Source organism: Mastomys coucha, unplaced genomic scaffold, assembly GCF_008632895.1.
Source record: "Mastomys coucha isolate ucsf_1 unplaced genomic scaffold, UCSF_Mcou_1 pScaffold6, whole genome shotgun sequence".
NCBI classification, from domain to species: domain Eukaryota; kingdom Metazoa; phylum Chordata; class Mammalia; order Rodentia; family Muridae; genus Mastomys; species Mastomys coucha.
The window spans coordinates 89,252,546-89,266,743 of NW_022196912.1; the positions used below are offsets into that span (position 1 = coordinate 89,252,546).

Consider the following 14,198-nt stretch of genomic DNA (forward strand, 5'->3'; position numbering starts at 1 on the left):
TTTGGAGGGGAAACTGGGAAAGGAGAAATTTACATGTAAATAAAGAAAATGTCTAATTAAAAAAAAAAGAATTGGCTGTTTAAACTGATGTCATGTTTTAAAGGACAATAATCAACATGGGGACCTTTGGAGGGCAAGGTATGTAGAATTAGGGGCTATATGGAAATCTTCTCAGCCTTCTGACAAAGTTTGCTTTTAAAAACCTAAAAATATTCTCTAAAAGCTTATTAAAAATTTGAAATTTAGGAAAGGAAGTATTCATTTTAGATAAGAAATCATGCTGTGTGATAAAATCCTATATAGAGAATTATGAGAATAAATAAAATTCAATTCATTGGATATAAAACAGATAAATAAATTTACAGGTCCAGGAAATATAAAGTAAGTAAACATAAACAAAATATCAACAATCACAATAAACACACAAGAATAAAACTAGCACATAAAAGGATGCAAGCTTATGTTCCTATGTGACTCTCTGTGCCTCCCACCCCGTTCCTCCTCCCTCACTCTCTAGCATCATGATACAGAAGGTGAGGAAATTAACTCATTCACAAGAAAACATGACTGATTATACCAGATGCAAATAGGCTTTTGACAGAGTTTTTGAAAAATATGATTATATCAATAGACTTTAACATAAGCATTCAATTAAATGCACAATTTATTAACGAATAAAGTAACCTGTGAGATATATAAGATATGTTACTATAGATTAGCCTACGATGCTGTAACAGATGGACCCTACTGTCTCTGCACCTTAACATGCTAAGTGTCTTTCTCCCGCAGTCTAAATGGGGTCATATAATTTCCCTTTAAGCTCTGACTAAGGGCCATAGACTGTTTTATTTAATGAAGCAGAAGTACATATTTCTCTGGGGGTTGGGGAGAGACAGTGCAAGAGGTTGTATTTGAATAGGAGTGGCTGGCTGTAGCTAAGACTGCAGAGGATGGTGCTGCTCGTATGCCACTGTTAAGAACTCAGTCACATGGTCCAACCATAGCAAACTGGCCAGAGGGCTACAGCCTTAATTTGATCTTCACAATAGATTAATAGTCACCTGTCAACCTTTCATAGCCCCTTGTTTTACAAGTACTGAAAAAGTTTACCTTTTACTGTTTGGAGATGTAAATCAACTGGATTTTCACATACTGAAAGGTCTGAATTTTTATGCTTTCTGTTTTCTCTGACATGGGTCAGTTCTACATGGGTTAGTTCTACATGAATCCATTCTTTTCCAAGGCTCTCTTTTTCCCTAAATTAAGCCAAGTAAACCAAAGCACACCCTTCTAAATTCTGCAGTTTTCAGGATCTCTTTCCCTAGAGCCACATGTCGGGTGGGCATGTGCTTCCCCTTCTAAGATACAATATGGTAGCTACACTCTCTCAGGATATGTATTACCACACTCTATTTTTTTCTGCCCTCTGATCCTACCTTCTTCATGAATTGGCCCTGATTTCTAAGCCAATTCTCAAGCTTGCTTTTTATGAAGGCAGCACTCCAATTAAGATTGCCAGTTACCGTTACCATGTCAGTCAGATATTTGTCTAAAAAACAGAGAATTATTTAGATACAGTATGTCAGAGGGTGCTTATTATTAAGATAAGGCACTGGAAGGCTGGAGGATAATTATTAAGAAAGTTGTTTTTAGCCATCTGAAACATAGACATCCTGGGACTGTTCTGTGTGCAAATAAACCGTTTCTCTGAAGAATTCTGAACACAATGGACAAGACTCTCCCGTGTCAACTACAAATGCCTGTATTTCCCCTTCTCTTCTACTTGGTGACTTCTTGTGGCTAGCATTCACTAGTGGAGTCTAACTGCAATTTGACTGGCAAGAAATTTAGTTTTAGGGTTTTAGTTCAGGAGAGATCTTAGAAAGATGTGCACCTCCTAATAAATGGTCCAGAGGGAACTTTCTTGACAGTAACATTCCAGGCAGCTTAATAGCATAAGACATAGCAACAAAATAGGTAAAACCTGAAAGGAATAAAGAAAACTAACATTATATATAGAAAATCTGATTGCCTGCATTAAATCACAAGGGTACCTACAATTTGTACTAATTTAGAGTAATACTTGTACTAAATCAGTTGTATTAAAAAAATCAGCAAAAATTAACAAATTAGGTTTAAGGATATTAGTATTAAAATGGCATACATCATCTGAGATAGCAGAGAATAACTTTAATCATGGGCAAGTGGGAAAATTTTGAAAGGTATGGTGTAGCCCGCGCAGTCGTCTCGCCGGGAAGAAGACACGCAGACACACTAGGATCCTTCTGCAGCAATGTTTATTGCCTCCTCCAGATGGAAAAAAGGGATTGAGCCCAAAATCCGCACTGCTTATATACACCACAGTGCAGCGTGTCTGCCCACAGTGTGGCGTGTCTGCCCATGATTGGCTGTCCGCTCATTACCCTACGTAACGCCCCAGAATGGGCCGTGACATGGCGTCTTTTCACTCTACGCACATGCGCAAACAGTTGTTTACTCGACAGCGGAAGTAGGCGCCATCTTGCCATGGCGAATGCCTGTCCAGCTTCACGGCTCCCCACAGTATGGTAAAACATTTTGGAAAAATTAAACAACAGAAGAAAACTAAGTGAATAAGTTGATAGATGTACTATGTTCACTGACGAAGAATTCCATATGTTGTAAGCATCAGCCTTTCCTATATTAGTTTATATTTGTAGTATAGTTCTAGTACAAATTCCAACAGTTTTTAAAATTCTTAAATTATATTTTAATTGTGTGTGTGGTGTGGTGCCTGTGTGTATGTGTGTGTGTGTGAGAGAGTGGGGCTCATGTATAGAGTACAACTTAAGGAAATTTGTTTCCTCTTCCACCATGTGGGTTTTGGGGAACTAAAATAATAATGTCAGGCTTGGTAGCAAGCACCTACATCTACTGAGCCATCCCATTGTCCTCTAACCATATATATATTTTTAACTTGATAGGATGGTTTTAAAATTTATGTGCAATTAAACAATTAAAATAAGCTAAAACTTAAAGTAACTAAAAAAAAATCACATTTTAAAGATGTATAGGGATCATTCCATATAAAGTATAAAACCACATTTTAAAAATGACTATCCAAAGAGATTATCCAAAGCAGCAAGATGTATTTTAAGATGATGATAATAAATATTATCAAGCATGAACCTGAAGACTGACTGGACATGGTCATGGGTTATATACTGGATAATTTACTGAGTAATATTTCTCATATAGAAAAAAATTAGTTAGCTCCTTATCCCCTACCAAAATATTAATTTTAGCCAGATTAAATATCAAAGGAGAAAAATTAGAATTCACAGAGGAAACGACAAGAGAGTATGGACTTTGGGTGGAGTGTTTTAGTTGTAAAAATAAATAAACAATGAAGAATTCCTTGAGAAGAAAGACATTTATAAACTTTAAAATAAATTTTAAAATACTATGAAAGTCACTTTAAAAACAGCAAGAAGGGAAGCCACTGACAGGGAGAAAATATTGTCAGTAAATACAAGTAGCAGAAAGATTTCATATCTAGAATTTCAAAGAACACAGACATCCGCTCGCATCTCTGTTGACTACCAGTAGAGTACAAATAGAGAAAAATTTTTACTGAAGCCTTTGTGTTTATTGGCTGTTACAAACAAATGCCCTTTATGAAAATGGGTAAATAAGCTGGCCTTCATTAATACATCAGAACAGTATATACGGAAAACAGATGTATCTGTCTGTGTGTCTGCCTCACACATATAGAGATACTATTTAAAAATTTAATGTTGAGTGAAAAAGTATATTTATCTAGGTGCTGGTTGTCACTGGCTACATTATATGCTAATTACATTTGTGTTCCCTAAATATATGAGCCATCTCTCAAAAGTATGCTCTATCATAACACATATTCAAAGTGTAGCATATGGAGATGCAAGCTCAGGAGAGCACTTGGCTAAGCCAGTGCTCTCCACTGAAATTGTTTGCCATGATAGTTATTTATAGGTTTTCAATTAAAGATGTTTGTGTGCTTTTGGTTGACAATGTATTTCTGTCGTATGATAAAATACTGACATATCTTCATCATTAAACTGCTGCATGGCTACTAAAAAAGAAAAAAAAAAGATATAATTTAGGAAGATATACACCAGAGTGATATGTTATTGTACAAAAACACCATTAAATATGTTTTTGATTATTTCTTTTTTACATGTGATAAAGGTCTATAAACATCCCATGGAAGTGATAAACTATAACTTTAGAAGTTGAACGTGCTAAAGAACGATGCTTAAGAATTGTCAATATGGGTTCTTGGTTTGTTTTGAGACAGTTTTACTATATAGCTTAGTAAGTCCAGGCTCTGTAAGTCCAGGCTAGCTTCAAACTCATAATAGTCCTCTGCCTTGGCCTCTCATGTGCTGGAATTACAGATGTGAACCATTATACCCAACTTCATATGTCTTAAAAGGCAAACAAACCCCAAAAATATCAGTAGCAAATGTGAAAAATGCTATAGATCCCAAATGTGAACAAGTTATATTAGTTTCTATTTCCCATTTGTATTTAAAATACTTTATAAGTATTAATGTACTAAAATGGAACAGAATTAAATGTCCAACTTCTTTTCACTTGACATATATCCTAGATATATGAGTCGCACAGACCCCTGTTCTGGACGCTCACTCTGTAGTAGTTGATAGAACATCCCTTGAAGGCACACTGCATTAGTTGGTACAGCATCCCTGGTGGCTCACTGTGCATTAGTTGGTATAGAATCCCTAGAGGTTCACTGTGCAGCACTTGGTACAGCATCCTTGGAGGCTTACTCTGCAGTAGTTGGTAGACTATTGTGTTGTGAATGGGCAACTATTTTGAATGGGCTCTTTCTGCGACTTCATTTCTTTGGGGTAAATGCCTTCTATGCTCTAAATGACATATTTTTGTGTCTTGATAAATTGTACTATTATAAATAAAATAAAAATATATTACCAGAGTCACCTCATTGACCCTTTTCAGACTTTTAACTACAATTTCTATTCCTAACTTAGATGCATGCTTCTCTTTAAACATCCAGAATGTTAGGGCACATGTAGCATTTTCCTTATGCCATGAGACAAATGACACGTCACTGAACCGCTGAGGGATTCTGACCCATTTAAACCTTTGATGATGGGTCTGAGTTACTAAAGATACTGTAAAGATCTCTGACTCTACATAAGATACATTTTTGCTCAATGTTGTTTTATAACTTCTGTGATCAATTTCTAAAGAAATAAAATAGAAATAAAGTAGGGCTCCTTTGAGTTGGATATTTGGCTAACCAGACTCTTTGTCCACCCAGTCTTACCGGTGCACTGGAGTCAGTTGTGGGACCCCAGAAGACTCTAGTTGTGTGTCTGCCAGTTTCTCACAGGCAGGAATTCCTGGGTACATTGACTAGAACTTCCCTTTTTGTACTGGACAGTGTCTCTTCCTTTGGTCGGGTGCCCCTGTGTTGAATTGCTTATAAAATGGCCTATCGGTGCCATGTGCCTATGTCACATAGTGGTGATATTAGTGGTAAGCGTGACCTTTCTGGTAATTAGAGATCTATCCTAAGACAGGCTGAAGTTCAGAATTTTCTTTGCAAAATGAACAAGTCTTTGTTTGAAAGATTAACTCCATCCCCACTGCTCTAACTGGCAGAATCGCCCAAGCAGATCAACGCCTGCAGCGAGCTTGCGAGCTTGCGTACAGGGTCCCTGCTGCTGCTGTACAGCTGCAGAGGTAGGCGCAGGCTCATTCCATTGTGGGTCTGTTGACAGCTTTTCCGGGGAACAGTTTGAGGAGTGGAGAGCCCTGTTTCTGAGACAGAGAAGTGTTTTCACACCTGAAGTGCAATCTCACACCTTGTGTTTCTCAGCAGATAAGTGCATAAAATAACACATCAACCCGGAATAGAAAAAAGATCAACGTACAAAGAAAACCGTAGGTTGTAATTTGCTTCCTACCTCACAATGCTTGGAGAGGAAATTACAGAGATCTGGGCTTAGGCTTTTGAAAAGTTTGACTGGTGCTTAGCTGGGGAAGCGAGCTGCAAACTCAAGGCTTCTGCCGGCACTGAAAAGAGCACAGACTGAAGCAACTTTAGGTAGCACCTAAACATCTTGAGTTATTTATTTTTAATAGTATCATGAATTCTAAGTTAGAAGCAAAACTTTTTGTTAAAAGTCCAAAAATTATCAATGAAGTGATTTTAATAACATATTTGTGGGGATAATTTTCTTTGTAATGATTCATTCAGAAATTTTAGCCAACGTAGATGACGTTAGTAAAATTTGGATGCTTTCTTTTCCTTTTTGGCAACTGAAAATAGGAATTAGTCAGGGCTTCCTAGTATTTTAGTGTAAGGGTCTTAAGATGGGTGGTTTTGCTTGAGTTTCTTGTTTGAAAACATGAGATAGAAAGAAAACAAAGGCCAAGCTTTCTGTCTGTTCATGAATATGCATCATAAAATAGTTGTTGAAAGTCTAACCCCTGTCAGGTACTAGGCCAGGCATGGGGGTTCTGTGCCAAGCAAGGCAATCCCTCGATTTTCCTTTGAGGGACTGACAGTTTGTGCACAAGAAACCACATAGTGATGATAAGTGCTGGGGTAGGATCAAATGAGGTACTGGTGGAGGCAGAGTTAGCAAGGATTCTGGATAAAGTGTTGTGTGAATTCAACTGTGTTGGTAGAGGTTAGGGGAAGGTGATAGCCTCTGAGATATCAGGGGGAGTGCACAGGGGAGTGGGCTCCACCTAATGAGGCTTGTGGGCCAGAGTTCCAGCATGAGATGGTCCAGAGAATGGGTAGATTATATGGAGAGCAGTAAGAGAAGATACACTTCAGCCAAGACATAAAACAGTAATTTGGCTATGGAAGAATGTCACACATATGGAGAAAAGAATGCACATCCAATACATAAATCAAGACTCTGAGTTCCTACCGCTCCCATTGCACATGTGCCTGTGTACCTCCATGCATACATTGTACCAAGAGAGGTTTTAATGCACTTCATGAGTGTGCCAGACTATGAGTTGTATGAAACCATAGGCATGAGGCAACAATTTTTTTCCTTAATAATCTATGCAAGTTGTGGTGGTCCAGCAGAAAGACCAGGCCTGAAGAATACCACTGCATGGAGAAATGTGAAGTCAATGTAAAGATGACAACTTAGCCAGTGCAGTGCAAAGCACTGATGGTTTCTCATCCTTCTCTTGTTTGTTTTTCCTGTAGATACATATGGAAAACTCTTCCTCCTCAACTGTGTGGGTCAAGAGATGTCCCGCTGCAAGACGTCCATTCGGCGTGGCCAACCCAACCCTGTCTATAAAGAGACTTTTGTCTTCCAGGTGGCCCTCTTCCAGCTCTCAGATGTCACCTTGATGATTTCCATTTATAGCAGGCGCACTATGAAGCGTAAAGAGATGATTGGCTGGATTGCTCTGGGCCAGAACAGCAGTGGGGAGGAGGAGCAGGAGCACTGGGAGGAAATGAAGGAAAGCAAGGGCCAGCAGATCTGCCGGTGGCATACATTGTTGGAATCCTAGGTTTACCAACAGCACTTGTGTGCTATGTCTGCCTTGATTATCTGACAGCAAGTCAGATCATTGAAGGCAGAGAGGAGCTTTCAAACTGAGAATTCTACTAATCTTAGGTCATACTGTGGCTTGGGACAGTTTCAAAGGTTTGATTTGAGTTTAAATGTTGTCATGAAAGGAAACCTACATACGCAGTATGGGAAATGGTACCTGGTTGAGACCACTGGTTATGTCACAATCTGTGCTAATGGATGATTGTGTTTTGGTTCACACTATGTGGTGCAGCTTCTTCCTGCTGTCTCTCTTTGCTGGGAGAATAGCCTGAGACTTCAAAGGAGCTATAAACGTTACTGTTTTCCATCACTGAGATGTATGAATCAGACTCTTCGCAGTGTTCAAAATTCCAAAACAGAAATGAATCAGATGATGAGCGCTACGGAAGGATGTAACCAATCCACAATCCTCTGCCACTCCTATTCTCTTTATGACAAAAAAAAAAAAAAAAAAAAGAAAAAAAGAAAAAAAAAAAGCCCTGTTTACTTAAAAGGTAATTGTTAAAAACTTGTGGTGTAAAATAAATTTGTATTCATGAAATGTCTCTTTTTATCTCAATGAGATATCATGATTTCTAAAAGAATTGGATTAGACAAATCATCCTGAAGCTCTAAAACAGTTAGAAATTGACTGTTATCTGACCTGTTTCTCTTTGAATATTTAAGATTTCTAAAATCAAGGATTTTGTGCTTTCTTACTGAGTCCGTACCCAAAGAAGAAGAGGAAAACCTAGAAGATAATTTTAAGTCTTGGCTTTCTTGATGTTTCTGAATCTGTCATTCATTTGGATTAGACCTTTTCTATAGATAATTGCACTAACTCGCACATGGATTTTTTTTTTGTATGTATTTCTGCATGCCAGCCATATTCATCTTTATGCTATGTACCTTGCCAGTAGAACATAGAAAGATGCATACAGTGGATCTCAATAAATACTGATTTGTTTGACTTACTTATGGGAATGAACATGTGAAGTCCTCTGAATAGAGAAATATCATCATTTGGTATGGAATGACACTGAATTCTGGGGAGCATTTTAAAGGACCCAGCACTGATATTTCTTATGTGTGCAACAAAATGTTTTAGTGAGCCCTTGTCTGTGGGCACACGCTATTTATTCCCCAACAATAACCTCGTATGGTTTTTACTTTTGAGTGGCTTTTACATATTTATGAAGTGTACTTTAATTTTCTTTATTCTCAGATCTGAGCTCTTAGTTTTGGCATCTTTTACCTGGAAGTGATGAGAAGGGAAAGAATCCACCCTCAACCCTGTGCTCCATGGTACAGGTTCTGGGGCCCAGCCACTTCTTAGATTTTTATGTTTCCTTATTGACTTCTGTCCTGTCTTCGGGAGGAGCGATAGCTAGTGACGGATGCACGCAGTCAAAGCCACATAACTTCCCCCACAGCTCTACATTTTGACAGATTGTAAGCGTAGGCTGCAACACTTGAAGAACGTATTTATTCCCTTGCACTTCAGAATGGTTATCCTGACAAGACCAGACAAGGGCGCAGGAAAACTCTACTAGATCACAGGGACCAGAGTTTGGGAAGAAACAATTGTATATGGAGGGGTAAGAATTTGCAGAATAAACTAGTACCTACCCCAAGGTCTTTTCAGACCCTTTGGGTTTCCCCCACCTTCCTTGGGAACACCTCAGAGCGTCTACTTAGCAACTCACCCACTAACTGCCCAGTGGTCTTTGCTGTGCGACTGTGTCACAGGGGAGAACTGAGTGCAATTGATAGAGCGGCGAAGAATTGGCTTTTCACATCTCCCCCTCTCTGTGTGCCTTGTGCTGGAAGGGAAGCAGAGCAGCCTCGTTATGCTTCCCTTTATGCTGCTGGCATAATAGCAGCATTCATTTTCAAATTTACATTTGAAAAAAATCTGTATATATTGTACAGACAGCCCTGGATTTCCCTCGCTTGTGTTTGCCTGCTCTACACGTTGCCTGCATCCATGGCTTTGGGGTCCCTGCTAATCACCTATGCTTTCTGTTCTGCTCCTTGACTTGCTCAGGGTTTTTTTTGGGGGGGGGCGGGTTCTGCTGGTATAGTGAGCTTAGGATGACGTTTACAACATTTCCCCTTTCAGGGAAGCTTTCTTTTTTTCTTTTTTTGGTTAGTGGTACTCACCGTATAACACGTGTACATCTTGATTATACAGCAGCTTTCACCCTCAGCGGATGGTACAGACATCAAATTCTAAAGACAAGATGCACTGAAATGTGAGGCTGAACTTTTTTATTTTTTTAACCTCAATTTGAAATTCTGCTTTAGGAAGATCTTTGGATTTTGTGCACTTAGACTCTCTTATTTTCTTGGCAAAGTCTAGACCCAAATGCATTTAACATGTTTTTCACTTGAGCGTTTACAGCTACATTTGCTTCTCAAAAGAGTTATGAAAGATAATTAGTTGGCTCTGTGGTGGGAGAGCTGCTTTTTGCCTGTTTTAGCTAGCTAATGATTAATATCTTGTGAGGAGCTTGATGTGGAAGCGATGCTGTGTTTTGTGGCACGGTGGTTCTTTTCTTAAAGTGTGTGCTTGTAAAATAGTATCGCTGAGGGTACAAGGCGCACCAGGTTTATGGAGACGCATTTCATTGTGGGCCTTCTTTCAGGGCTGAATTGGTTCCACCAGTTATGGTGGTGGTTGTTGTACTCTCTGCTCCCCTCTGACTATTGCTGATTTTCTTTTCTTTCTTTCTTAATGGACTATTCATCAGGCAGACACACACCTGCTCTGGGTTCCTCCTCCTTCACTGGCTCCCTGTGAGAGATGCACGGTTGGTTTGGATCCTGTTTTCACTGAACACATAACTATTGGACAGAGGGAGCCATCTGTATTCCCTAACATTAGAAGAATTTGTAATGACCACGAATGTACTATTCTCACCATGCCGCCAGCATGAGACCTCAGAAAAGATCCATGCTGTGTTTGCAAAGGGGCATGATAGTGCATCCATGGTTGTTCAGCTGAGGTGCCACTGGCTATGACATGCTTTGCTGGCAACTCAGGCAACTGATGCAAGTGTTGACATTCTCCATAGTGCTAGGTGCCACAGTGTGCCTGAAGCATGCCGTCTCCCTTTTCAGCATGTCCATTCATGTTATCCAAATGACTGTTGCCTCTTGTTCATTGTGGTTCATATTGTGGCTGTACTGGAAGGTATCATCTGAGAATCCAAATTCTTCCCAAGTAAAGCATTGTTTAAGTTGCATAGCATGTTCATTGATCTACTGATCATTCAGTGTGGACATTGTGCTGTGTGTCCACCCAAACCTGGCTGTCCTTTCCATGCAGAGGACTTAGTGTATGAAGATGTAGAAAGGGCCATCTGTCAATGACATGAAACCGCATGGAAACAATTTGGGGATAGGATCTCATTTAGAGGTGTGGAACAAAACAGTCCCCAGGCAGCGAAGTGAGCGCCTGCTACGTGGACATCAGTGGGTTCGGATGGAACCTGCTATGTGGCTGGTGGTGAGAAAATGACTTGCCCAGCCCACACCCCAGTGTCCTCAAATGGAAAGCTGAATTAGTGCCTGCCTCTGAGGTTTCTTTGAAGAGATATCAGTGAAGTCACAGTTGTAGTGCGACCAGAATAGAAGCTGCTACAATGCTAATATTCAGTATTTCCTCCTTCTCATGCTATCGAAAGAAGTGTTCGAGGTTTGCTACTTTTCCAGGAATTCGGCTAGGACACTAGGTAGAAACTCAAAGCATTTTTTTTTGTTTTTTTTTTTTACAGGAACTTGAAAAAAAATGCTTCATGAAGCTGGCCTAGATTTGCCAGAAAGTAGATCTTATCAAGGGATGAGTGTGATTGAGTAAATTACATCATAATAGATATCAAGTAACTATATCTCCATCTTTTATTCTCTTGGTTTGGAGGTAATGCACAATCTGAATAACTTGTCTTTACCTCTTGATCAATGGAACTCTGGCCTTTTCTTAACTCACTCTGCTGCTCATATGCAGATAGGGCCCCTCACTGACCCCATCAAAAAGCTTGCTAGGGTTTGACCCTGTATTTGATTTTGATCTACAAAAACAAGCAGTGCAATACTGACATGCTTTAAAAATATGTGTGACTTTAAAACTCACATTGTATATTTATATCTGTATAGGGGAGGGATTTTAAGTTGTGAAGACATCGGAGTCATTGTCCACCCGGAAGTTTCTATTGAAAACCATGCCATCCCTGTTAGATCATAAAGAAAGGAATTCCATGACTCCACGGAACCTCTTTTCCCTTTAAAGGTACCTAGTTTGTAGATACAATGGGAGCATGTTCCATTGTTTTCAGGTGACTCAAACTTCAAATGATAAAGACGTCCTAAAAGTTAAGAAAAGTATTGGTTGACCTTTCATCCACAGGAGTCAGGAGTTCTCGACTCAAGCACCTAAGTATCACTGGGTACCACGGGCCAATTATCTTCTACATGGTGGTAGTGGTGGTTTTGAGACAGAATCTCCTATGACCTTGAACTTACTATGTAGCTGAAGATGACCTTGAACTTCTGATCCCTAGGTGGCTGAGGATGACAAACTTCTGATCCTCCTGCTTCTTTCTCCTCAGTGCTGGGATTATAGGTGTGTGCCACCATGCCCAGTTTCTGTGGTACTGGAGTCAGGGCTTTGTGGATACCCTAACAACTGAGCTCCAACCCCAGGCCCTGTTTGTGTTTTAAACTATGTGTAACTCTGGGATCAGATGGCTGCTCTTCCACCTACTGCAAAGGTGCCAGCATGCTACATTGAATTCTAGGCTTCTGGATTCAGGGACCACAACCTGGAGACATTGGACATGAATCATTTAGCTTAGTGCTCCCCAGTGGGGATAAGGATGGATGATACAGTTGTTGCGTGGGAGGTAAAAAGATTGGGAAGTGACTTACGGTCACAATGACCCAGAAAGTAGAACCCTACTGGAGAGGACAGTCTATACTGTCTGATCTTGGCATGTGGATAGAGTCAGAGGACCCACAAACACTTAACGATGAGACTTTAACTTAGACATTAGCAAAAGTATGTGTGGGTTGTTTCTCATTAGCGTAACTATTTGTTCAATTTCCTCTTGTCTATCACTGGATTATTGGGGGTGGTACAGAGCTTACAAATCATTCTGAAGTCCTTGGCTAACATTAAAATCACAGTGCTTACCAATATACAATCATTAAGTTGTTTACAATTATTTGTAGTCCAAACTAGACTTTCTAATTGTGGGTTGGAAGGAAATGAGATGCGTTTGGCTAAAGGAATCAGGGAAAAACTGCTGGCAGTCCCTAAATTGGTGGCTAGCCTTTAGTTGCCCGAAAGAGGGAATTAATTGACAAGAAGATTCTAGAAGCATGACTTTTAAAACAAAAAGTTGTGGTGGCAGTGTTAGTTCTGGAAGAATAGGAGGGCACCCAGGCAGTGTGTCTTTAGAAGGTTTCTTCTATGCCTGGCAGGGGTGGAGCACGCCTTTAATCCCAGCACTCGGGAGGCAGAGGCAGTCGGATTTCTGAGCTCAAGGCCAGCCTGGTCTACAGAGTGAGTTCCAGGATAGCCAGGGCTACACCAAGAAACCTTGTCTCGAAAAACAAAAAACAAAACACAAAACAAAACAAAACAATGTTTCTTCTAAATTTTGTATCTGGTATATAATCTCAACACTCCTGGCCTGAGCTCTTCTCATTTGTATTTTCTCCACGTGGATTTTTCTTATGTCTTCTCTGGGGAGCTGCTTCTCAGGTCTTGTTTGGGTAATGACGGGATACCTGCAGACCTTGGCTGCTTTTTCTCTTGTATGGTGCATTGACTGTCAACTGTTTTCATTCCCCTTGGGTCAGATTGCTGTATCCTAGACACGGAGGCGATAATCACCTATATTTACAGCCCACATGAAACCTGCACGCAGCTTGAGGTTTTATAGAGCAAACACGGGCAGCAGCCATGGAGGTCTGTGGATGTTCTTAGAATCACACTGCTGAGCACCGTGAACAGCCCTCGAGTGCTCACTAATGCCGCCTCAAGTGTCTCCGGGGACCTTTTCCTTTTTACTGCTGTATGACAATATCACCAATCGACTTTGAGCTTCACGAGAAGGCAGATTTCCCGCCCCACCCCCACCCCCGGTGTCACCAGATTTATGTATAATTTTTGTTGACTTAATTTTTCCCTTAATATATCCATTTGATTTTTTTTAAAGTTGTTTGGATATATTCAAAACATATCCACTCAAAAAGTAAATAAAAGTCATTGGTGCTTAGAATGTTCTGGAATCTGCGCTGGGTCTAGACATGGGCAGGTGAATAAAAGAGTTCAACAATCTTTTTGTTTCCTAATAACCTCTTCTTTCATGTTTGATTCTGACAAGGACCGCCGGCAAGCAAAAATTTTTCTTTTATTATCTTGTAATTTGGGACTTAATATATTTCTGCGATGGTTTCTCCCCCCTCCTGTGAAGGGGAGAGGATTTAAAAGTTATTACTCTGGGTCTAGTTAAGGAATAAATATCCTTGGCAGTTTATGCTTCCTTTCAGAATAAATGGATGCCTTACATCTATAGAGGGAGGAATGCCATGTTCTGCTCCTGCAAA

At 39.9% G+C, this 14,198-nt stretch overlaps 1 protein-coding gene across 8 annotated transcripts in view; it reads left to right on the plus strand.

Moving 5' to 3' along the window:
• Positions 1 to 13,929, plus strand: part of Syt16 (synaptotagmin 16) — a 247,584-nt gene extending 233,655 nt beyond the window's left edge. For all 8 annotated transcript variants that reach the window (XM_031355772.1, XM_031355775.1, XM_031355778.1 and 5 more), the window contains 2 exons: positions 7,247 to 11,320; positions 13,449 to 13,929. In XM_031355772.1, coding sequence (XP_031211632.1) covers positions 7,247 to 7,560 — 314 coding nt within the window. In that variant the 3' untranslated portion in view covers positions 7,561 to 11,320; positions 13,449 to 13,929. The remainder of the gene's footprint in view (positions 1 to 7,246; positions 11,321 to 13,448) is intronic.
• The last annotated feature ends 269 nt before the right edge of the window (positions 13,930 to 14,198 follow it).